Raw genomic sequence first — 21,907 nt, forward strand, 5'->3', positions numbered from 1 at the left:
TGATGCAAAACTCACCAGTCTACCCAAAGAAATCAGTAAACCAGAAAGCTATAATAGGTGATGGTAACTTTATTTTCAGATGTGTTCTAAGATGTGGTAACTATATTTTTCAGTTAAGAGTTCCATTGTGTTACATAAAAAACTATAAGACAGATGGAAATGGCAGTTTAGTTTTCATTTGGAACGTCCAAAACAGTGTCCTCGCCAGCAGGATTCTTATTTGTCTCAACAGTGGTGGGATCAGACACTGATGAGGATGAACTTGCAGGAGTTATACCATTGTTTATTGAGTGTGAAGGTCCTGAAGCAAGACCATTGGTGACTGAGCTCATTGTCTTGGTGGTTGTAGACTTAGCAACAATTCCCTGTGCCTCCATTGTTTCACGTGCTGCTTTCTCCTTGGCTCTTTTGGCTCTCTCCAACACCTCTTCCTGCATAGAATTATATATTCTTGATATATGTGCATTGAGTATGATACTAACGGACTATAACATGAAAATAGAATCAAACACATGCCCCAATTCAACTAGAAAATGAAACCAGATGTTATCAAGACAATTCACTAATTAACACCAAGCACCACTGAAAACACCATCTGTTCACCAAATCTTTGAAGTTTACTGTCTTTAATCCTCAAAAAGTAATTATGTATATAGCAGTGATATCATGCACAGGTAAGAGGTAATTGATCTTCAAGCATAAATTGATCTCTATCAACTCAGAAAGGAGAACTAGAATATGGTAATCTCTGCGGTTCATAATAGTTGTTAAAGTCTCAAATTAAATTTCATTTTAGGGTTTTCATATCATGTTTGGGACACAAGATTCAACAAGTTCAACATTAAGGAGAAAGCCTCTAATAGGATGAAAATATCATTTATATTAAGCTTATGAGACTTTTTTGTCAATCTATCAAATAGGGACAAGATTTTTCAGTTCACAATCTGTGTACTAAACTGATATTAGAATATCTTTTTTGTCAATGGAACATAAAGATTCAGTTGCTTCCTTCATTTCCTCATATATAGTCTTCAAAAATCAAGATACTTAAAACTTAATAGGGACATAAGTTCTACAAAAGCTCACCAGAAGAGAGTAGACAGTATCACCTCAAGGCTTGGAACTCAGTTAAATGTTCTAAGAACCTCAGGGGAGTTGGTTTTAGATCTTTGCTGGCAATCAAAAGATCCCTTATGGCAAAGTGGCTAGGGAGATTCATGGCTTCTGACAGTGGCTTATGGAAGGAGGTTGTAACTGTTAAATATGGCTTGTTGGAGAGTGGGTGAGAAACTGCAATATTTAGACAGGCCTACTACCGGGCTCTGAAAATGGATTAGTAGGGGAATGGGAAAAGAGCGAATTTTTGGCATCATTGCCTGGTGTGAGGCTTTTTCCCTTTAAGGGAGCAGTTTCCAAAAAAATTTTATGTGGCAAGAGATAAAGAGGCTACTGTTTGAGAGCTCATTGCATGGAATGATTCGCTTTCTCCTCGTGGAACATTCTCCTCTCTTTCAGCTTGAATGATTGGGATATTGATGACTTAGCAGGGCTTTTGTTGCTGGGGCATGGCTGCCCTTTGTGTCTCATAGAGATCAAATCCCCTAATCATCTCCTCCTATAGTATTCCAAGCATAGATGATTATGTGATTCTGCTCTTAGCCTTCTCAACCTTGCATGAACAGTCAGTTGTTTGGCACAGAAGAATTATGGGCTTCGGATGGCATCTCCGCTGATGAGGAAAAAAAAGCTTATTTCCCTCATCCCTTTAGCTATTTTGTGGGTGATTTGGAAGGAAAGGAACTATAGAATTTTTTAGGATAATACCCCTTCTTTTGCTAATATTAGAGATCATCAGTTCTGGACTCTCAAGATTTTCGTTTTAGAGGTCACTCTATCCTCTCTGGAGAAGATTTTGGAACCTCTACTTATTTTTGTGTGTTCCTTTCTTTTATACAAGGGTGGCACACACCCTTGGTGCCCTTAAATATATATTCTCTTTTTATCTAAAAAAAACTTACATAAGCTCGCATAACAATCTAGAATAATTCATTGAAAATATCTGATCTACTTGTCCAACACTACTCATGAAGTCAAAGAATCAAACTTTCGACACTTCAATGCCTAGAACCAAAACTGCAGAACCAATGAAGTTCGTATTTTCTCAGAGTATTTTTCCAATTCCAACCATGGCAAAACAAACATAAAAAAAATTGCGGCTTTATATCACTTATGAATTTTGAATGGAGAACAACATGAACTAATTGCTACCTGGAAGTCCTGCAATTGCTTTTGCTGCTCAGCTTGCAACCTGCCAACTGTGCTCAAAACCTCCCCAATTGTTGACTCAATTCTCTCGTTAAGCGCTTCTGCTAGAGCCTTCCCTAAAAAAAATGCATCCAGCACTGTCCTGCTATCTCCGTCACCTGCAACTTTCAGTCCCTCATTTCTCTAACAGATAGATAAAAGCTTGCACCTCAATCAATAACCCACAGGACATATTTGAAGAAAGACGCGCCCATATCCAGAAGAAGAAAAATTTAGATGGGAAACTATAGGGTATTGTACCTGAACCAAAAGCCCGGATCCTGGTGCTCCTGTTGCACTGTAAAGCTTTTCCTGGATGCAACTTTGGTCCTTCGAATCGAAGAAAGTGGAGAGTGGGAATGGATTTAGTCCTAGGGGCTCTGAAGTGTTGAAAGGCAGAGCAGGTAGTCGTGAAATGTGATGGATCTTTCACCACCCCACTCATTTTTTCAGAGTATCTCGTCTCGATTTCACAGCAGAAAGAGAGTTCTCTTCTTCCTTACCCTGTTTCTACTCGACAAAAATGGATTTTGCACGTACCCAACTTGGACCTTCTTAGACTAAAAGTTTTTTCAGCAGAAAAGAAATGGGGAGATATTAATCCTTTTCTCTCCGGCAAAGGAAAATTAGCTGTCGTCAAATATTCATTTTGCAGAAACTTACCATTAAAAAAATTATTGTTAGTGGATTTGACAAATGGGGTGGTGGCGCAGTTGGCTAGCGCGTAGGTCTCATAGCTTCGAGAAATCCTGAGGTCGAGAGTTCGAGCCTCTCTCACCCCAGAATTACCCTTTTTTTTTTTTTTTTTCTTTTTTTGTATTTTCAGATTATTTATCAAATATTTATCTTAGCAAATAAGAGCTAATTGGGATGAGTGAATTAATTATAAGTTATAAGCAGATTCGTGTAATTAATCTACTCGTATTTATATTCTGCTTTATTAATACTTATCTGATTTACTTTTAAATAAATGAAAATATAATTTTCAAATTAAAAAATTTCTTATTATTTAATAAATGTGCATATTATTTTCTGAATTTAGAGTATTGTTGTACCTTGATAATACCATCATACCACGATACAATCTACAAAAACTAAGATTTGGAGCTTGTACTCACACGTTTATGAATATTAATTTATGTTTTATTTTATTATACCATAATACCGAATTTTTGTTTTTTTATTTATAAATGTTTAGTTATATAATAGTTGAAGAATAAACGTGTGGCATGCAAAGGGACATAATAGAATGTATAATATTTTAATTACTAATTTAATATAAATACATGAAAACAAAATAAAGGTAAAGAATTCCAATTTAGTAAAATTCTAAAATACAATTCCAAATTTATTAATTCTAACAAGTAAAAGTCTTTAAAAAAGAAAAAGTCAATGATTCAACGAGCAACTAATAAATGAATGAAAAATAAATGCAAATGAAATTCAAAAAGTAAATTTAAAACAATTTTATGCTGTAACTTAATTCATAAATTTAAAATAATAAATTTATTTTATGCAAAAAGGTTCCTGTAATATTTAAATTTTTTATTATACTAAATTAAATATTATAAATTAAAATAAAATTTAAATTCAACCATTCAAATTCAAAAGACAGGCTTTGGACCAACCAGAAAAGAAAGAAAAAGGAGGGTTCCGTGGCATTCCCGTTATTTCTGATGAATTTGGAGGGTAGCGAAACTACGGAAGATCAAAGGCGACGCTACCTATAGCTTCCCATCTAAGCCAAAAAGAAACTCTCTTTCTCTCAATACGACAACCATTTTCTTCCTTCGTTTCCTCTCTGCAACAGCAAAAACCTACCAAACCTCTGTCTCCTTTCTCTGTTATAGCGTTAGGGTTAGGGTTTCTGTAGTTTGTTAGCCGGCGATGGGGCAGCAATCCCTGATCTACAGCTTTGTGGCTCGAGGCACCGTCGTGTTAGCAGAGTACACAGAGTTTACAGGCAACTTCACCAGCATAGCGGCTCAGTGCCTTCAGAAACTCCCTGCCTCCAATAACAAGTTCACCTACAACTGCGATGGTCACACCTTCAACTATCTCGTCGACAACGGCTTCAGTATCTGCTCTATCCTCCCCTCCTCTCTTATGTTTATGTTCACTTGTTTCGCTTTAGCTCTGATCTGAATCTAAGCTCGTTTCTGTAACTTCTTTGATTGTTTGATCGCGTTCCTGTTGTGTGGATACCTGATAATGATTTTTTCGCATATTAATTTTTCTGTCGGTTGTGATCGATTATTTGGCAAGTATTTATTATTATCGAGGTTGGAAAGTTTTATTTTGGATGATCAAGTTCGGTGTAGTTGTCTAGAGGATTCTTGCTCGATTTGCTTTGCGTTTGATTTGTTAGGGTGGTTGGACTTTCCATAGAAACTTTCTCCATGAGTTCTCTTCGTTCAGTGGACTTCTTATTGCGAGAATAGTTGTTTACTTCCAGTTATTTCCTTATATATTTGAGTGACGGAGAATATAATTTGATAGATCGTAAAGTGTTAGGTAATGATAAAATGATAATGTTTCATGCTTGTTTGGTATTGTTTTGTATCTTATCATCACGTTAATATTTTATTCAAGACAGCAACACGTTAGAACTTCATGGTCTTTTGTTGTCCATAAATCAAGCTTTCATAATTTCTTCCCAGCTGCAATAAATGGTTATATTAGGACTGGCTGAGTCAAATCTCTCTCTCTTGTTTTCAACTTTCTGTTCTATTTTGGCCTCCGTATTTATCAATTCAAATCTTTCGTTATCTTGTTTATTTTGGTCCTGTTATTGCAATAAGTGTTTATGACCTGTTTTAATGCCTTTCTGATTTAAATGAAATTCTTATTGAAGATGTCACTTTATCCAGAATTTGATATGTTAACTCCTATGGTAAGTTGGTAATCAGATTAAACTGCTAACATCAGTGTAATCAATATCCCCAATAGAAAAGATTGCCCATATGCCTAACTATAGGTTGCATTATCTAGTTGTTTCAAAGAGTATTTAGTGTGATTCTGGAAAAAAAAAATATTTACTGAGGGAGTAGCTGGCTCTCAACAGCTACTTCTTCGCCTGTAATTTGGATTAATAACAGAACAGATGCACAACATAGTTGCCAAATCCAAAACCCATTTGATTATGTTCATGTTTAATCTTTTAACAAGTTATGAACTTTATCAAGAAAGCATAAGGATGTTTTGCTGGTCTGCTGTAATACAGATAAAAGTAGCATAGTATTTCTTTTCCTCATGTTTTTGCTAGTCACGAGAGCTCTTTGTTGGTTCTTCATGGCTTAAGAATGTTTTCCCTTCTTCCCTGGTTAAAAGATTGATGCTGTTTAACCATCTCTTATAGCTGGTAGTGTTTTCGGATATTTAAAACTGTATTGTAATTTTTCACTGAGTTTCCTATTTTACACAAGAAGAAACCTGTTTATGAAAAAGATATGAATAATAGAAGTGCATACCCTTCTCAGCAGAGGGCAAGCAATTTATGACCTATCCTCCAATAAATCACAAATATGGTTATTTGTTCCACCAAATCATGTTTTTTGCAATCTATGCTATTGCTACCAACTGTTCCTTCTGGCTGTCCGAGCATTCTAGATGATTAGAGAAATGAAGAAATTTGGACAGTTGAGTTGATTCATGAGCAAAGGTTTTAGTCTAAAAAAGAATATATAATTTAATAATTACAGGAACAGATAAGTCAACGGCGTTATATATTTAGTAAATGGAAGTTTATCTATGGTAGATTTTTGTTGATTTGAATGAGAGCTTGTGCATGAATGGACAATCTTTTCCCAGTAGTTCTTCTTTTTGTCATGTTTTCAGGATCAATTATTCATTTAGAAGTACATCTCATCCCCTTTATTTTCCTGTTACACCAATTATTTTAACTAACCTACATTTTGTATCTGGCAGCTTATTGTGTAGTCGCTGTTGAGTCTGTTGGCCGGCAGGTTCCAATTGCCTTCTTGGAACGAATCAAGGAAGATTTTACCAAGAGATATGGTGGAGGAAAAGCTGCCACAGCAGCTGCAAATAGCCTGAATAAAGAATTTGGGTAATGCCCTTTTGTCATTTCTAGTATGCAACATGTAAATGAGATATATTTTCTCGTGTGTAATAAAATATATTGATATATCAATTTGTATATTGGCATAGCTCCAAACTGAAGGAGCATATGCAGTATTGTGTGGATCATCCTGAAGAGATCAGCAGGCTAGCTAAAGTTAAAGCACAGGTGTCAGAAGTCAAAGGAGTTATGATGGAGAACATAGAAAAGGTAAGGCATTTAAGCAACTTTTTCTAAATGCTAAAATGCAGTTGAGCATCTCATTCAAAAAAGGGAGGGGGGAGGGGGGGCAGTTAAGTATCATACTTATCGCTTCGTATTTTTGAAGATCATCTATTTCATCTGATGGTTTTCTATGTTTCATGGACCATTATGGTATTGAAAGTGGTTTAGAGCCTTGCTTCTCATGGCCCTATTTTGCAGGTTCTTGACCGCGGAGAGAAAATTGAGCTTCTGGTGGACAAAACAGAGAATCTTAGATCTCAGGTCAGCTAATGCATTCAATGTGGTTAACAGCTTCACTAGGCTACATTGGTAGCATTTATCTAAATTTGAACTTGCATTGTATCATAACAAATTGTGGAATTGCTAGACTGGTTCAACACCTAGAATGAAAATGCAAATTATATAGCAACAACATGAGAGGCTTTTTATGAATGGAAACGAAATAATATAGTAACAAAATAATAGACACAAGACATTTCATTGAAGAAAGTGATCTCTTTATTTTTTTTTTTAATATGCAAAGCATATGTCTTTTCAGTTCTTACTAATTATTTTATCTTATAATAATGTTACTTTAGTTTGAAATATTTTCATTGCTATTTTGGTTGGGTTACGAGTCTATAGATTTATTGAAGTCTATAGATTTATTGGTGTAAAGCTTCACTCCACTTATATCTGAAGTAATGCCAAGCAAAATCTGGGGTTCTCTTTGGCTTGGTTTTTATTTTCATGGATTGCATGGAAGTGATGGGTTTTGGAGTCCATTAATTTTGTCTTCCCATTATGTACTTATTTCCTGTGATTTATAATGTGAGTGTTGTGGTGATGCAGGCGCAAGACTTCAGGCAGCAGGGTACGAAGATGAGAAGGAAGATGTGGTTTCAGAATATGAAGATAAAGCTGATTGTTCTTGCTATCCTGATTGCCTTAATTCTTATCATAGTTTTATCTGTCTGTGGTGGCTTCAAATGTTGATGGGTCCTATGCACTCCATGAGTGGATCCTTCTGCTCTCAAATTGTATTGATTGTCTGGATCATGCATTTTTTTTTTTGTTACAAGGTGCTTCCTATTATAGCCTTTATCATAAGACACTGCTTGTATAGTCTGTATTTTGGAAAATATTTTGACACTAGCAAGGTTCTTAATGTGTGAAAGTGTGTCACTTCTTTATGTTCCAGACTAAATATGGTTGTGTCCTGGGTATATGTTGGAGTAGGATGAAGCTCATTTTTGTTGTATGTTAATAGTGACCCTGGTTGAACCTTTGTTGTGGTGGCCAAGTCTGCGGACATGACACAGAATTCTGTTTTATACAACGTTCTAATATTCAGAACCGAACCGAGGGCACTAAATGATAAGGTGAGAGAAAAAGCGGAAAAAATAAAGCACTTCTGATTTCCAGAAGGGCATGTACCTTAAAGCGTTACATTATTTAAATTCCATTTTGGTTAGCTTTTTACAATAGCTAATAACGATCAACCATTGAACATTAAGAGATAAACCTTTGATTTCTCCTTGGAAAAGCTCCAAGATGGATTTGCATTTCCACATAAAATAAACCCCCCAAAAGACCCAACTATTCTGATCTTAATGAATTCTTTATGTATGATTTAAGCATCTGTTAGGAAAAAGACAAAGTGTTAGAATCTTTATTGACAATTAATCTCACTGTTCAATAAATCACCAAAAGGGAAAAAAACATTGCAACTCCCCGTAGGAAAGGTTTCAGAAAAGGAAGAAGATTTCAAGTTTTCATATCTTGATTTCGATGTTATCTATCAGCCTCACTTTTCCAAACCAGGCAGCAATGCAGAATACAACGGGACTCCTAATCTCTTCCACCTCCTCCAAGCTCTCTTGGTCTACAATCTGTTACCAAGAAGAAGCACTTAAGTCAGAAACACCACAAAATTAAGCTGTCAACTGATATAAATAATGCTCTTTTCCAGTTGAAAAGCTTCAAGGTCTCCCATGAAATGTTCACATTATTGTCAGCAACATGATGATTGTTCAATTATAGGATTGTTCGGTTGAAATTTCATATGCAGATGAAAGATCCACATTTGTAACAAATACTGGAGAAATGTGAAGGCCACATAAGGATGAATCTAAATGCTTGAATGTAACTTGTTTCCACGTGTTTGAAGCATGATGCTTCCTTTGTGCTACAAAGCACTAGTCAGCCGACGAGGTGAGAGAAGTTTGAAAATCCTACAAGGCCAAGTTTGTGATATACCAAAGTGGAAGAAGTATGCCTAGCCTAGAAAGATGATATAAATGAAACATCATCAATTACAAGCAACATGCACTTTTCCTCTTTGGTGTACTTGACTAGTCATATACAACTCCGGTTGGTTTTAAAAGAAATTATTTAGAAGACTTGACTTCATTCTGAGGCCAAAATGGCATTCAAACGGAAAAATTAGTATATTATCTTAACCTATCTAAACATGCATAGAACACAAAGAGGGACAGGATGTTCAGGCCTCACCTCAGCATAATCTACTCTTCCCCCAGCGTTGTGTATTTCTTGGATGACCAAGTCTCTTAGTTCCCTGCAATTAACTTGACCTTTCTCCACAGAAGCTTTTGCCATCAGCAATGACCTACTAATAGACAATGCCTGCAAAGTACAGTAAATATTCTTTCAGAGATATATTTTGAATGAAACATTATCCCTGACGAGTTAATTTTTATAAGATGAGTTATACATAGACTCGAGATTGAAATGCTAAAAGCATTTTTTATCAATGTATAAATGTAAAGAGACTGCTTCTACTGTCACAAATAGAATATATCAGTCAAGTAGGACCTTTTTCCTTTCTTCAGGTGAGAGGTGCACATTTCGTGAACTCAATGCAAGTCCATTATCATCTCGCCTTATTTCAGAACCTATCACTTCAATAGGAAAATCAAGATCTTGAACCTGTTCCAAATTCAAAGGAGAGTAAATCATCATGATGCACTATGTGTTTGTATATAGGTAGTGATTAAACACCATGTGACTCATATCAGGCTTAAAGCTGGAGTAGAAAGAAAGCATATTCAATTTGGCCAAACAAAGGAACGAAAACAGGTCCGACCCTACCTCTTAAAATAAAATGTGTGAGCTGAAAACTGAAATACAGAAAACTAACTAGGGAACAGAAGTACCTTACTGAATTCGGAGTTTTGTATCTTGAATTTGTAGAATGTTCCAATTCTTTTATGTTTTTTCTAATAAGCTAGTAGTTTTGTATGATCCATCAGAGTTTTCAATAAAAATATTTTTATCAGAACAATTCATAATTCCTCCATTTTTATTTCAAACCCAAGAAAATCATACTTATTCCATAAAAATATGTTATTTTTAGCACCTAAACAAGAGGAAAGACAAGAATAATATTAAACGTTATGCTACCGTGTACTAACAATCAAAATTTGCAAAAGGGATTTCGGTAGATGTTGGCTTCTCTGCGTTGCTAAAAAAGCTATATCCCATTCTGATCCTACTCCAGTGTTCCTCACATCAATTCAAGTGAAGAGAAATTCAAGGAAGGTTAAAAATCATTACCATTCGCTGAATAATTCGCCATTGTTGGTAGTCCTTTTTACCAAACACAGCGACATCAGGCTCCACTATATTAAACAACTTGGTGACGACAGTGGCGACCCCTCTAAAGAACACAGGCCTGCTCTTCCCGCACAATCCCTTCTCCAATTTCTCAACCCTAACCCACGTCTGGTGCCCCATCCCCTTCTCCTCCAAGCAAGACACCATTCCGCCCCCTCCACCTCTGCTTCCTTTCCTGCAATCCTTCGTATCATATAGATTTTGGGGATGGAAAACAACGTCCACGCCACCAGGAACAGAGGCGAGCTTGAGGAGATCGCCATGGAAATCAGATGGGTAAGTGGAGAGGTCCTCGGTGGGAGAGAACTGACCTGGATTTACATAGATGGAGACAACTACGAGGTGGGTGTCTTTTCGGGCTTCTCTGACGAGAGACAAGTGGCCTTCATGGAGGTAACCCATGGTGGGGACAAGACTAATGGTCTTGCCTTGGGATCTCATTTCTCTTGACCATTTCCTCATCTGTTCCTTGTCTGTTATTATCTGTGGTTCCTTAGCCGCTGCCATTGAAATGAAGAATTCTTGTGGGTATGGCTTTAGAGTAATCTTGAGTTGAAGAATGGTTACTTGTTATACATAAATTTACGCTGTCTTTACAACGGGTGCAGACAGATGAGGGTGCAACTTACAAGTGAAGGCGATTCGACACTAACGAGTTTGCAGATAAGTTTCAAGCCGCGTAAATGGCCAACAGAACGTTGTCATAAATTCAATTAAAAAATTATTAAACTTGCAATAGCTTCTCCTCATATTTAAGGATGAGCAGGGGACTACCATAGAACCGGTAGATTAAGCTCTATACTTAATACTTTTAATAAAAATATAAAATTCATATATACTATATTTTTGAAATGAGTAATAAATTTTTTTTACATACCACCTAACATGCAAGGAAAATTTTTTTATTTGTTACCCATTTACATATTTTTTTAATTCATATTACCAAGAATTCCTATAGATAATAATTTTTTTACTACACTATCTTGATAAAAATGGAGGTTTAATTAGATACTCAGATTAATAAACATTCTTTTTTAATTTAAGATGATTACTTGACACACTTTTAGTCACACAAAATACAAGCATTACTTGCTTCCTCATTTCCTAATTGAAGAATGGAACCAATGAAGGTTGGTTCCCATTCAACCAATTACTTTGCTAGCTTCTCCCATTTCCTAATCTTTATCTCTATACATCTACATATTGTTACATAATCACACAGACAAAAAGAAAATAGTAATTAACAGACCAACTGATTTCTTAAGGAAGAGATCTCCTCAAAAATTGGAAGTCTTCTGGACCTAAAGGGAGCCCAGTTTACAAATTCATCCTCAAGCGCCACAAGCTCTGAATTATCCTCTTCTCTTATTGCTTCCATCACCAATTCTTCTGCTCGTTGCTTTGTTCTGTAATCATCTGATCCTGCAACTCTGCCTTCCACCACTTCTTCAATAACACAACGTGCCTCTCTGTACCGACCTTGTTTAATCAGACAAAATCCCAAGTTGCAAGCTTTGTTGGCGTCTGCCTCTATCATCTGAGCTTTTCTGTATACCACTTCTGCTGCCATGTAGTTTTTTTGCTGCATGTACGCCCAACCCAGGTTTCCCTGCACTCATGTTTATACATATATGTTATTTTTCAAGGTTATTTGTGTATACATAGGTGTATGTATAAGATAATGGTGTATGAGATGAAAGGCGAGGTGGGTTAAGTAAGTACCAGCAATCTTGAGGTTTCTTGCTGGACAGAGACCTGGAACTTCTTGCCATGAGAGCGAGCAGTCTTGGTGGGTTTTCCATTGAAGGCTTCACCTTGGTATATCATTCGTAACTTCCTCTTTAGCAGCTCTACTTGCTCCTCTATTCTACCGCATTTCTGTACATCATTCAGCTTCTTAGTTTGATTTTTCATTTTATAATTTGGATTGGTTTTTGGTATTGGGAATTTGTGTGTGTGTGTGTATATATACATACCTTGTACAAGTCAATAAGAACGTTATCGAGTGATTCTTGGGCGCTCTTTGGGCAGCGACCTCTAAAGGACTTGATGGCTTCAATGGCTTCCTCACTTCTGTCCACTTGTTTCATCACCACTGCCATGTCCTTCAACGCACTCTCTACTCTATCTCCTGCATTTATTGCCTTCCAAAACAACACTATTGCAGCTTCCGGGTCCTTCTCAACTAGCTGCATTTTAATATAATTAATCAACTTTTACATATATCCACCCCATTGACTGATTCATTAGGATGCAAATATACACGTATTAATCAACTAATTTATTAGGATGAACGTATTAATCATAACATAATTTTTTAATATGGGAGCAGAGATTCGGATTTCAACCCCATCAATGATTAGTTGATACTTCGAAGGACAACTAAGAGATTAACTCGATCATGCTCTGCATGAAGTAATCATCATGTTGAAAGTTTTATAAAAATGGGCTTTTGTATATATGCGTTTATAATACATATTCAAAATTAAATGTTTAACTAAACAAATGAAAATTACAAAATATTATATATAATAGCATCTAAGAATCTCAAAAAGAAAATTTACAGAAACGTATCGAAAGAACAAACAATTCAAACCGTAACCTATCAAAATTGTAGTTTAGGAAAAAGGAAGAAAAGAGTGGATGTACGAGAAATGAATGTGTGTACCTGGGCATGTTTGGCTCTGACATATGGAGAATCACCGTAAGGAACCTTATGAACGACATGGAAAAGGTCTCTCTGTCTTTTACTGGGCGAGGTGGTGCTGCTCATCTTCTTTATTAATAAACTTCCTTCCATTCTCCGATCCGATCTGAGGAGCTCTCTATTTACAGAAAACTGAAAACAAGAGGCCTCAATTCTCTGCTAGAGACAGAAATAGAGGAAGGAGATATATATGTATATATACACATACATAATCAGCAGTGGAGGAGTGAAGGGGGACGTGTTTGTGTATTATGTTCATAGAAACAAATCAATCTGCACCTGCATGACACGTAATGGTTGGACTCACGTGCCCCACAACTGACGGATGTTGTCTTTTTCCTCCTCTCCTATCTTGTAATAATCCTTACTCTGTAATCTCTATGTTCATGATTTTCCTTTTATTAATTAATTATATTTTTTGATTCGAGGAAATAAATATGTATGTATGTATGTATGTATGTATATTTTACTGGCACGTGTTTAAGCTGCCATCTAACACCGTTGTTTTTTACTAGAAACAGTATATAATTATTTTTACATATATTATCGGTAGGTATTAAGATGACTTCAGATTTGTACAAAATTTATTCTTGGGTAAGTTGCATGAAAGTCGTAAATCTGCGTGATAATAAGCAATTAGTAATTTGAGATAAGAAAATTAAAGGCATTGGTTATAGTTTAATGGATGAATGTGGACTAGAAATGGGGGCATATTCATGTGGGTCAAAACATTTTAACATCCACTAATGTTAGGACAAATTAACCTAGACGTCTTAAGGGCGAGATGCCCTTTTCCATCCACTAATCGTGTTTGTTCAATAATTAAATTTGGGTGCAATAAGGTTTGTTTTGGATTAACAATATAATAAGCGGCTGACAATGTCATCGAATAAAAGATTTGGTTTTGATTTTATGGACTTTTATATAGCTGTAATATTAACTGTTTTTTACCATGTAATTATTAAAATAAAAAAATAATGACATTATTCACATGTGATCATGTAAGAAGAAGAAAGTGAAATTCAAACATACATATACATATATATATATATATAACCATTTTATTTTAACTATTTAAATGTTGTATTTTATAGTTTTTTTTTTTTTACATATGAAAACCACACACAAATAGAGTTTATCTTCTACCGTACCAACTTCAGTTAAATAAATATACACAATTAGTAACACACTCAATATAATCACTTCAAAATGGTTCAGACATTAATGGTAACAAAAGGTTTAGCCTCTTATTTGACATCTTATACCTTGAGAAAAATTAGTTGATTGGATAAAAAAGCCATTATCGTCTAAATAATACAAAAACATATTGCAAAATTTCTTCTCATATCAAACCACTTAATACGTATAGTACATATATATTATTTTAAGTATTAGCAATTATGTCTACATTTAAATAAGCTCGCAATTGACACTAAAATCCATAAATTTAAACACAAATACCAAACTATGCGGAATTCGTTACGTTTGAGTTACAGATCATAGTGAAATTGGCTCAAGAAAATTTTAAGCTAAATACTTGGTTGTTAGTAGAGTTGCGATTTGTTAACGTCAATTTTGCGCATTAGAATAAATAGAGGCAGGAGAAAATTGGTTGGCATGAACCTCATAATGGCTCAAGTATACTACTGATTCTGTGTTTTAGTTTATTTCAATCAGTTTGTTCCTATTCAAAATTGCCTGATTTATTCAGTGGTTTTTTTTTTTTCTTGTTAACTTTATTCATCCAACCTGCCATTACCTCTCGACCAAACAGAGATGCTCGTTTCAAAATTAAACAGAGATGCTATTAGGTAAAAAGAATCGAGTCCAGTTGAAGCAATAAAGATATATGATGATAAATATAGACAGAAAACAGAGAATTGACAAGCAAGTAAAAAGCCAATTACAGAAATGACCCCTTGATCTTGGCTAAATGCAGGAAAAGAACAAAACAACCTTGCCCACATCCAGATATAGAAGAAAATAAACACAACCACTGCTTAACAATGCTGCAGAACCATCATAACCCACCCACATTTCACACTATTAAAAATAGTAATCATTTAAAAATTTTCCCCACTGGCCAAGGCAAAGCATTTAGCTAAAGCTGAAAGGGTACCTATCACACTTATGCTTGGTTACCGCCATCTCCTCTTGACCGACCACCGCTCATCCTTCCACCACCCATCCTTCCCCTGCCACGGTTGTACCCCCTGCCACCTCCACCTCTGCCTCCTTGATATCCAGCACCTACCAAAGTGCAATCAGCTCTGATAATCAGCCACTATTTCTTTCTACTCCTAAATGCCAACTAAAAGCAAGCACATGACGAACTATAATGTACTAAGCATCAAGGTGGCACATTCAATCATATCTTGCTTAGCTGAAGGAGGGCTAATTCCAGTATCAGTAAAAAATTTTCCTATCATACTCACCGATTATTCCCAAAATGCAAATATAAGAGCCAGATGCAGAATTCAGGACCATACATCAAAAGAACTTACCACGATATCCCCATCCTCGGCCTCGCCCACCACCTCTGCCCCAATTTGAATAACCTCCATTATCTAGCAGGAAAAAGAGCAAATTTAGGAGCAAGGTACCCCTTTGAAAAGAAAAGCAATACATTATATCAATTCTGCTCATTTCCTGATCTCATATTCCAAGCAGCCTTTTGCAAGTAACGAGTCAAGTTGTCCCCGGATTGTCTAATAAATTATGAATGTTTATTGAGACAAAAAAATCAATATTTACATTCACCTTGGTAGTTTCCATATCCACCCCTAGACCAATTCCTCCCTCTCCCTCTACCACGACCTCTCCCCCTTCCATAGGAGGAATCTAAAAGTTACATGTTGGAAACTTGTTAGTATAAGAAGCAAAATGCAAGTAACAATTTATGACTATGAGGTGTTCCAGGTCTCACCTTCATTAGCAGCATTATAAGGAATGCGAGCTTGTCTTGGTTGCTGCTGTTGCTGTTGCTGTTGCTGATGCTGTTGTTGATGCTGATACTGCTGTTTTGGTTGTTCTACATGAAGTGGAGCTTGGTACCTGGTTGCAGGTGTTATTGTTCATGCATGTCATATGCCAGAAAGGAGATATGAAAACTAAAAATCTAAGAACGTGAAACATAAAAAGTTGTGAACAGGCCTATGGAACAGTTCTGTAGAACCAGTACAGAACTCCTGATTATTTGTACCATGCCAAAAAGAATATTTTGTTTTAAATTACTGAATAAAATACCGTTTTTTTACTGACTAGTAAACAAGTGATATTACCTATATTGAGATCTCACTGGAAACAAGTGACCAGCTTTTGTTCTTGACATTTCACAGAAATTTAATTATTTAAAAAATATAGATAAAACCACTAACCCAGGAGAGTTTTTGTTTAGCTCTCGAGCAGACAAAGTAATTGATATCATTGAAACATGACGAGTCAACTCCACACTGCAGAAAAGGTTAACATTCAGCGTTGTCATAGAGACTCAAGGTAGATACTAGATATCCATTGTATAACTTCTTTAACTTACGGTACAAGACCCTCTTCAACTGGTTCCCATACATCAGTTATACTCACAGAGCTGATGGCAGTATCTTGATGCAACCGAGGAATTCTTTTCTGTTTCACGATATAAATTTTTAGTCATTTAGAGCTCCACAGGCACAAAATTAACTCATGAAACATCTTGAAATGCTTACCCACCTTTATAATCTCTGCAATGGCAACTGTTTTGCTGATTGCCTGACCCATTGCCTTCAACACAATCTCTTTGACACGTTTCTCCTACAGCACGTTAAAACAAACAATACGTTATTTAAAAAGCTGGTTATTTTCTAACTACATCACATAATAAGCACCGAAACACCATGGTGATAAATGACCAAGAAACCATACAACAAAGTGCAGATATGTGGTAATGCATGCCAAAATACACATCTGATTGTTTAATAATGCAAGACCAGCAAACAAGCCAAATACATAGGTAATTTTTCATCTGAGAACAGTTGGGAAATTTGAGCATATGAAAAAAAAAAAAACAAATAATACCAAGTGCTGTCTTAATAAAAATGATGGCAATACAAATGCCCAAAAGGATAGCATATGATCCTATTAAAGTATGGGCAGAGGATGAAAACAGATTACAGGCTTCCAACATATAAGTCAGGTCAGAAACTAAAGCAAAAGCGGTGATGAATATTAAACCTACCAAAATGAAAAGCATTAGAATGGTGGATTGATGTTTTTTATTTGTCTAAAAAATCAGAGTTTTTATTTAATTTTTAACTGAAAAAACCTCAGTTTCCTTGATAACTCTTTGATGGAAGAAAGGACCATCCAAATTTCTGAACAATAATGTTCCCAAAAAAAATTAGTTGATCTGTTTTGCAATGAAAGCATCAGCTAAACATAGGATTGTAAGAAAGAACAGACATTCCTTCACCTAAGAGCAAGTGAACGCAAGCAAAGTTCATGGTTCTCAAATTTTTATTGGCAGTGAACCAGCTGAATTAGCATAAATACAGTCAAGAACCATAACATTTGCATACTAGTTAAACTCCTCTCGTCCACATTTCTTAGCTTGATAACCGAAGAATGGCTCACATTTGTGCAATATAGTCACAATCACAAAACTACACCTGATTGCAGAGTTCTTCTATTGAGACCAACTATGTGCAATTGTTATTGTAGATACAGCTCAGGAAGAAAGCTACTTTGATAATCAAGCATCCTTAGCAAAACGAGTATACGTTTAACAAGTATTTTAGGCAACGGTAGAAATGAAAAAAAAAAAAAAACCGTTTGCAACAGACAGTAGATTCTCCAGAATAACTGAATATTAGAGGCCTTAGAGATGCATTTAAAACAAATACAGCACAGGGGAACAAAAGAAGAATAGTATCCTTTATTTACTATTTTTGAATCAAATATGTAGATTATTATATCATAAACTCAAAAACAACAAAAGTTCACCAAAACCATTAAAAAAATTTACTTGAAAAAAGAAAAGATAACAATAGAAGAAACCGTCAGAAACACTAATGCATAAATTCAAAGTAAAATGTGAACCATCCAAATGAAAATGTTATATAGTGAATATCAAGCAAAGATTAACATAAGAAAGAAAAAATACCTAGATGAACCCAGTACTTGATACATAGCACAAACAACCATCACGTTCATTAAAAGCAGGATAGAAAAGGTAGGACATAAAGTTTACTAGAATCGGACACCATAGAAGTTACAAAAAAATTTTAGGAATAAAAAAACTCCCGCAATAACAAGGAAGAACCTCTGCCACCTAGAAATTGCATGAAGCGCAGAAAACAATTAACAACAACAATGAATAAAAAAATCATGAATTACAAAAACTGTAGCAACCCTAGAACCGTGTTAATCTAACATAAATAACCGAGCTGTAAAAACGATAAACCCCATAATAAATTCAAAAAACACATAACCCTAGTATGCTATCACAACAATACGTCCAAAATGCTATACACAGAACCGGCTCCCATACCAAAAAAGAAAAAGCATACACCGTATTCAATCTCTAAAACATACCAAGAAATCAGGCAACATATATAACATACGCAGCGCGGGAAGGAGAAACAGAGCGGGAGAATAAATAGGTACCTGAAGCAAAGTGGTGGCGTAGGTGATGTAGTTCCGGATGAGGCCTTGTGTGGTAATACGGATCTCGTTCTCGTTTATTGGGGATTCAGGCTTAGGTTTCTCAACCCTCTGGTATCTATCCATGGCTACGGATCAAAACCTTAGCCTGTGAAGAGAAGTAGTAGATGAAGAGATAGAAGAGAAACCCTAAGTAAACCCTAGCGGTTACAGAGAGAAAGAGAAAAAGGAAGGCGAAGAGAAGCTGAGGGTAGAGAGTAAAAATGAAAATAAAAAAATCGACTGCGGAGAAGTGAGATTATGCCTTTAACAGACCTATCACTCGCATCGCATTGTTTTCTCTTTTATCTCCGACTCCATTGGTTTGCAGGGTTTATGCCTACGGAATATTCATCTCCACGCTTTAGTAAGGCCCGTGTTTATCACGAATGGTGGAGATTAATTCATGTATCCCCTCAATAACCGCTGACGATTCGTCTGAGTCGTTGATTTTGTTAGGTTATTTTTAACAGAAAGAAAAGCGTGTTGGGCTTACTTCAAGCCCAAGTTCAATAAACCGGAACGGGACATTTAATTTGCCTCATAACTTCTTACTTTGAACTACTAACCATAATTAAAATGGTAAACTTCTTTAATTTTTTTATTTTCCATAAAAAGAAAAAATTAAAATGTTAAATTTCAAAATTAAAATAGTAAATTTTAACTATTTAAATTGTTCTCCAAGTTGAATTCTCTTTTTTTTTTTTTTGGTTACGTTTTTTTCAATTCAGACGAAAAAATTATATTAGAGTGAATTATTTGGTCGAAATCTATACTATAAATTTTATAAATATCAATTATTTTTAACATATTAATTCTCAAAAAATTATCTTATCAAAATAGAAATGTGATTTATGTAAAATTTCTCTTTGATTAATAATTAAATAAATATTAACTTCATAATTTTAATAATCACTTTAAATTTCTTAATCAAATTATTAAATATAATACTATATTTATTTCATAAAATAAATAATTATTACATCCCCAAATAATGATATATAACAACAAAGTTAAAATTAAAGTTATTTATGTTCATAATTATTCGTAATATTTTATAATAAATAAAAATCGAATCTTCAATTTTTACAAAAATATAAAAATGAAAGTATCATCTGATTTAAAAGTTAAATGCAATATTAGATAATGACGTTACAGTTTTAATCATTAATTAATTACACTAATTCCTCACTAAAAAATCAGAAATTTCAAAAGAAAAATAAAAATTTTTTTGGGGGAAAAAAAAAAAAACTTCTACCAATCTTCCTTACACAGTCCTAGCAGCTTCATGGGTCTTCTCTTCATAGTTCTAGCACCACAACTGTACCAAAAACAAAAGACCAACAACTTTATATTTAAAGCATTTATATATAAATTAGATGAGGCAAGATTATGTCATAAGAAAACGAATGTATATCACGTTTATTACATTCAGAGTCTGTAGTGATCCAGTTTCCTTTTCTGTCAGCGCGGGAGGGATTAATGTCATGGATTGGAGTGGAACCGAGAGAGATATCATTCTTGGAAGAAGAAGAAGCCATTGAAATTCCAGAGCAAGTAGTGGTAGAATATGAGCTTTCAACTTCCCATCTGAAGCTGATCTTAGGAGATTCAAAGCTAAGTTGATCATCATCACCTGTCACTGCTCCCTTTAAGCTTCCCCGGTTTCTCAGGTGCATAACCTATATATACATATTAATGGCTGTGATAGTTATATATCTATATAATTGGATGCTATAAGTTACTACACTACTCTAATCTAATGGTACTCGTTTACTCAAGATCAAGATCAATTAATAAGAAAATATCTAATCCCCAACTCACAAAATCATGGGTGGTAACTTTTTCTTTTACCTTTCTACCGATCAAGAATTTCTTTCCTTTATCAGATTTTGCAGCGGCAACCCATCTCAGCATCTCCTTCATTCTAGACATGGCTTTAGTCTTGTCTCCTTTGACCTTAACAGATTCAGTCTGGTCATTTGAGGATGACAATGGCGTATCTGTTACGGGTAAAACTTTGTTGCCTGCTTGAGTGGCAGAAGAATCAACTACCTTCTGCTGCTCTTCCAATTTCTTCATCTTCATAGATTGGATCATCATCATCTTCTGCTGCTGCTGCTGCTTCCTACTAGTATTATTACTATTGCTAAAACTGTTCACTCTTCTTAAATTCAAAGTGCTGTAGAAACAAGCCTTTGCAACATTTCTTCTACACAAAAAACTGAACACCTTAAAATTCTTACAACCCACTCCACAATTTCTCCCTTGATCTTTGATCTTATTATGTTTTCGGGTACACCAGCTACGATTCTTAACCAAATTTATGATCTCTTTTGATTTAGCTTCTTGGCCTGTAATAATCAACATTTAAAAAGATCAACAATAATGTAGATTTAATTAGTGCCAGGATTGAAAAAGATTAAATTGTGATATTCTTACCATTGGCAATTTCCTTATTGGAAGGAGTAGTGTCTCTTGCTTGATCATGTGCTGCCTTAAAGAGCCACTGAAGAATCTGCTATATGTATAATTTACATATATATTATAAGAAGATGAAGTAGACCATATATATATATATATAGATATATAAATAAAGCTGAGGAGTGATATTTTTGAGTTTACATAACAGATGAGGTTACCTGTTGCATTTCTTGATATTTATGAGTATAGGAGAGTAAGCATGGGTGAAAAGGCTGAATAAAATATTTTAGTCAAAACGGACAGGTGCTGTTGCCTTGTCTGCACATGACCATTAGGCCATTGAAGTAGAAGAATAAGAAAATGGGAGTGAATCTAAGGAAGATGGAGGAGACAACCAGGCAGTGAGTGGGGGAGAGTTGGCTCTATGATTCTCTTTAACATGGGAATTCATTTATTTATTATAAGAACATATATTTATATATGTTAAGGTATTGATTAATGTGTGGTGGGTGCTAATCAAAACATTAATTAATTTTACTATGTTTAGCCCTGTTGGCATTTCTCTTAGCCCTACACTTGTAAATCTTCAGTTGGTTCTACTGGTAATCGTGCTGATCCATGATATCTTCTCCCATTACCATATGTGAATTTTCTTTTTAATTTTATAAGATCATCATAAATTTCAGCCTCGCTGGTTGATTTTGTACCATTTGCTTTTCTCATCTAGCTATAAATTTATATATAATTTATATTATTTATACCAATGTCTACGTTATTAGATGTGGGATATTATCGTCAGTATCAAAATAATCATAATTGTATAAATATTCAGACAATTTCATCTCCTACCCCAATAATCTTCAGAATCAAAATCA

General features: G+C 35.0%; 6 protein-coding genes and 1 non-coding gene across 8 annotated transcripts; 2 read left to right on the forward strand and 5 right to left on the reverse strand.

Annotated features, from left to right (window-relative positions):
* Window positions 1-36: 36 nt before the first annotated feature.
* LOC110821563 (uncharacterized protein At4g13200, chloroplastic) lies at window positions 37-2,916 on the reverse strand. Its single transcript, XM_022051428.2, has 3 exons — window positions 2,566-2,916; window positions 2,269-2,423; window positions 37-431 (listed from the first exon to the last, which is right to left on the reverse strand). The coding sequence occupies exons 1-3, from the start codon at window positions 2,747-2,749 to the stop codon at window positions 168-170; spliced, it is 603 nt and encodes a 200-aa protein (XP_021907120.1). The 5' UTR covers window positions 2,750-2,916; the 3' UTR covers window positions 37-167.
* An 86-nt stretch (window positions 2,917-3,002) lies between these two features.
* TRNAM-CAU (transfer RNA methionine (anticodon CAU)) lies at window positions 3,003-3,086 on the forward strand. The gene is given in 2 exon segments: window positions 3,003-3,040; window positions 3,051-3,086. It is a non-coding gene; the product is annotated as a tRNA-Met (tRNA).
* Window positions 3,087-4,026: 940 nt separating this feature from the next.
* LOC110821711 (vesicle-associated membrane protein 722) lies at window positions 4,027-7,782 on the forward strand. Its single transcript, XM_022051630.2, has 5 exons — window positions 4,027-4,381; window positions 6,232-6,373; window positions 6,475-6,595; window positions 6,809-6,871; window positions 7,442-7,782. The coding sequence occupies exons 1-5, from the start codon at window positions 4,192-4,194 to the stop codon at window positions 7,583-7,585; spliced, it is 660 nt and encodes a 219-aa protein (XP_021907322.1). The 5' UTR covers window positions 4,027-4,191; the 3' UTR covers window positions 7,586-7,782.
* A 451-nt stretch (window positions 7,783-8,233) lies between these two features.
* Window positions 8,234-10,937, reverse strand: PANC (pantoate-beta-alanine ligase). The gene is made up of 4 exons (XM_022051663.2): window positions 10,166-10,937; window positions 9,425-9,538; window positions 9,104-9,235; window positions 8,234-8,481 (listed from the first exon to the last, which is right to left on the reverse strand). The coding sequence occupies exons 1-4, from the start codon at window positions 10,730-10,732 to the stop codon at window positions 8,365-8,367; spliced, it is 930 nt and encodes a 309-aa protein (XP_021907355.1). The 5' UTR covers window positions 10,733-10,937; the 3' UTR covers window positions 8,234-8,364.
* Window positions 10,938-11,242: 305 nt separating this feature from the next.
* Window positions 11,243-13,112, reverse strand: ATSDI1 (Tetratricopeptide repeat (TPR)-like superfamily protein). Its single transcript, XM_022051674.2, has 4 exons — window positions 12,894-13,112; window positions 12,202-12,414; window positions 11,948-12,103; window positions 11,243-11,834 (listed from the first exon to the last, which is right to left on the reverse strand). The coding sequence occupies exons 1-4, from the start codon at window positions 13,023-13,025 to the stop codon at window positions 11,466-11,468; spliced, it is 870 nt and encodes a 289-aa protein (XP_021907366.2). The 5' UTR covers window positions 13,026-13,112; the 3' UTR covers window positions 11,243-11,465.
* A 1,651-nt stretch (window positions 13,113-14,763) lies between these two features.
* LOC110821769 (Alba DNA/RNA-binding protein) lies at window positions 14,764-18,898 on the reverse strand. The gene is made up of 8 exons (XM_088215922.1): window positions 18,573-18,898; window positions 16,641-16,721; window positions 16,468-16,556; window positions 16,310-16,384; window positions 15,859-15,986; window positions 15,693-15,773; window positions 15,437-15,499; window positions 14,764-15,182 (listed from the first exon to the last, which is right to left on the reverse strand). Exons 1-8 carry the CDS (start codon window positions 18,693-18,695, stop codon window positions 15,061-15,063), a joined length of 762 nt encoding a protein of 253 aa, XP_088072048.1. The 5' UTR covers window positions 18,696-18,898; the 3' UTR covers window positions 14,764-15,060.
* Window positions 18,899-19,705: 807 nt separating this feature from the next.
* Window positions 19,706-21,709, reverse strand: LOC110821824 (uncharacterized). 2 transcript variants are annotated; one of them, XM_088215929.1, is made up of 5 exons: window positions 21,251-21,709; window positions 21,051-21,129; window positions 20,463-20,962; window positions 20,038-20,290; window positions 19,706-19,929 (listed from the first exon to the last, which is right to left on the reverse strand). In XM_088215929.1, the coding sequence occupies exons 1-5, from the start codon at window positions 21,257-21,259 to the stop codon at window positions 19,910-19,912; spliced, it is 861 nt and encodes a 286-aa protein (XP_088072055.1). In that variant the 5' UTR covers window positions 21,260-21,709; the 3' UTR covers window positions 19,706-19,909. The 2 variants fall into 2 exon arrangements, with proteins under 2 accessions (XP_088072055.1, XP_021907467.1); XM_022051775.2 differs by having other exon boundaries at window positions 21,051-21,126; window positions 21,251-21,704.
* Between the last annotated feature and the right edge of the window lie 198 nt (window positions 21,710-21,907).

This window comes from Carica papaya, chromosome 3 (assembly GCF_054855325.1).
Source record: "Carica papaya isolate Zhongbai chromosome 3, ASM5485532v1, whole genome shotgun sequence".
In the NCBI taxonomy this organism is placed as follows: domain Eukaryota; kingdom Viridiplantae; phylum Streptophyta; class Magnoliopsida; order Brassicales; family Caricaceae; genus Carica; species Carica papaya.

Coding starts and splice junctions, on each gene's coding strand:
- PANC (XM_022051663.2), bottom strand. CDS start 10,732: ATGGCAGCGGCTAAGGAACCACAGATAATAACAGACAAGGAACAGATG. Junction 9,236..9,424: donor CACCTGAAGAAAGGAAAAAG/GTCCTACTTGAC, acceptor TGTACTTTGCAG/GCATTGTCTATTAGTAGGTC. Junction 8,482..9,103: donor GAAGAGTAGATTATGCTGAG/GTGAGGCCTGAA, acceptor TCTTGGTAACAG/ATTGTAGACCAAGAGAGCTT.
- LOC110821824 (XM_088215929.1), bottom strand. Junction 20,963..21,050: donor CAATAAGGAAATTGCCAATG/GTAAGAATATCA, acceptor TGATTATTACAG/GCCAAGAAGCTAAATCAAAA. Junction 20,291..20,462: donor AATTCTTGATCGGTAGAAAG/GTAAAAGAAAAA, acceptor ATGTATATATAG/GTTATGCACCTGAGAAACCG.
- LOC110821563 (XM_022051428.2), bottom strand. CDS start 2,749: ATGAGTGGGGTGGTGAAAGATCCATCACATTTCACGACTACCTGCTCT. Junction 2,424..2,565: donor GATCCGGGCTTTTGGTTCAG/GTACAATACCCT, acceptor TGAAAGTTGCAG/GTGACGGAGATAGCAGGACA. Junction 432..2,268: donor AGCAATTGCAGGACTTCCAG/GTAGCAATTAGT, acceptor AATTCTATGCAG/GAAGAGGTGTTGGAGAGAGC.
- ATSDI1 (XM_022051674.2), bottom strand. CDS start 13,025: ATGGAAGGAAGTTTATTAATAAAGAAGATGAGCAGCACCACCTCGCCC. Junction 12,415..12,893: donor TCAGAGCCAAACATGCCCAG/GTACACACATTC, acceptor ATTAAAATGCAG/CTAGTTGAGAAGGACCCGGA. Junction 11,835..11,947: donor AAGAAACCTCAAGATTGCTG/GTACTTACTTAA, acceptor ACATGAGTGCAG/GGAAACCTGGGTTGGGCGTA.
- LOC110821769 (XM_088215922.1), bottom strand. CDS start 18,695: ATGGATAGATACCAGAGGGTTGAGAAACCTAAGCCTGAATCCCCAATA. Junction 15,987..16,309: donor CTAAACAAAAACTCTCCTGG/GTTAGTGGTTTT, acceptor ACCTGCAACCAG/GTACCAAGCTCCACTTCATG. Junction 15,500..15,692: donor TGGATATGGAAACTACCAAG/GTGAATGTAAAT, acceptor TTTTCCTGCTAG/ATAATGGAGGTTATTCAAAT.
- LOC110821711 (XM_022051630.2), top strand. CDS start 4,192: ATGGGGCAGCAATCCCTGATCTACAGCTTTGTGGCTCGAGGCACCGTC. Junction 4,382..6,231: donor TCTCGTCGACAACGGCTTCA/GTATCTGCTCTA, acceptor TGTATCTGGCAG/CTTATTGTGTAGTCGCTGTT. Junction 6,596..6,808: donor TGATGGAGAACATAGAAAAG/GTAAGGCATTTA, acceptor CCTATTTTGCAG/GTTCTTGACCGCGGAGAGAA.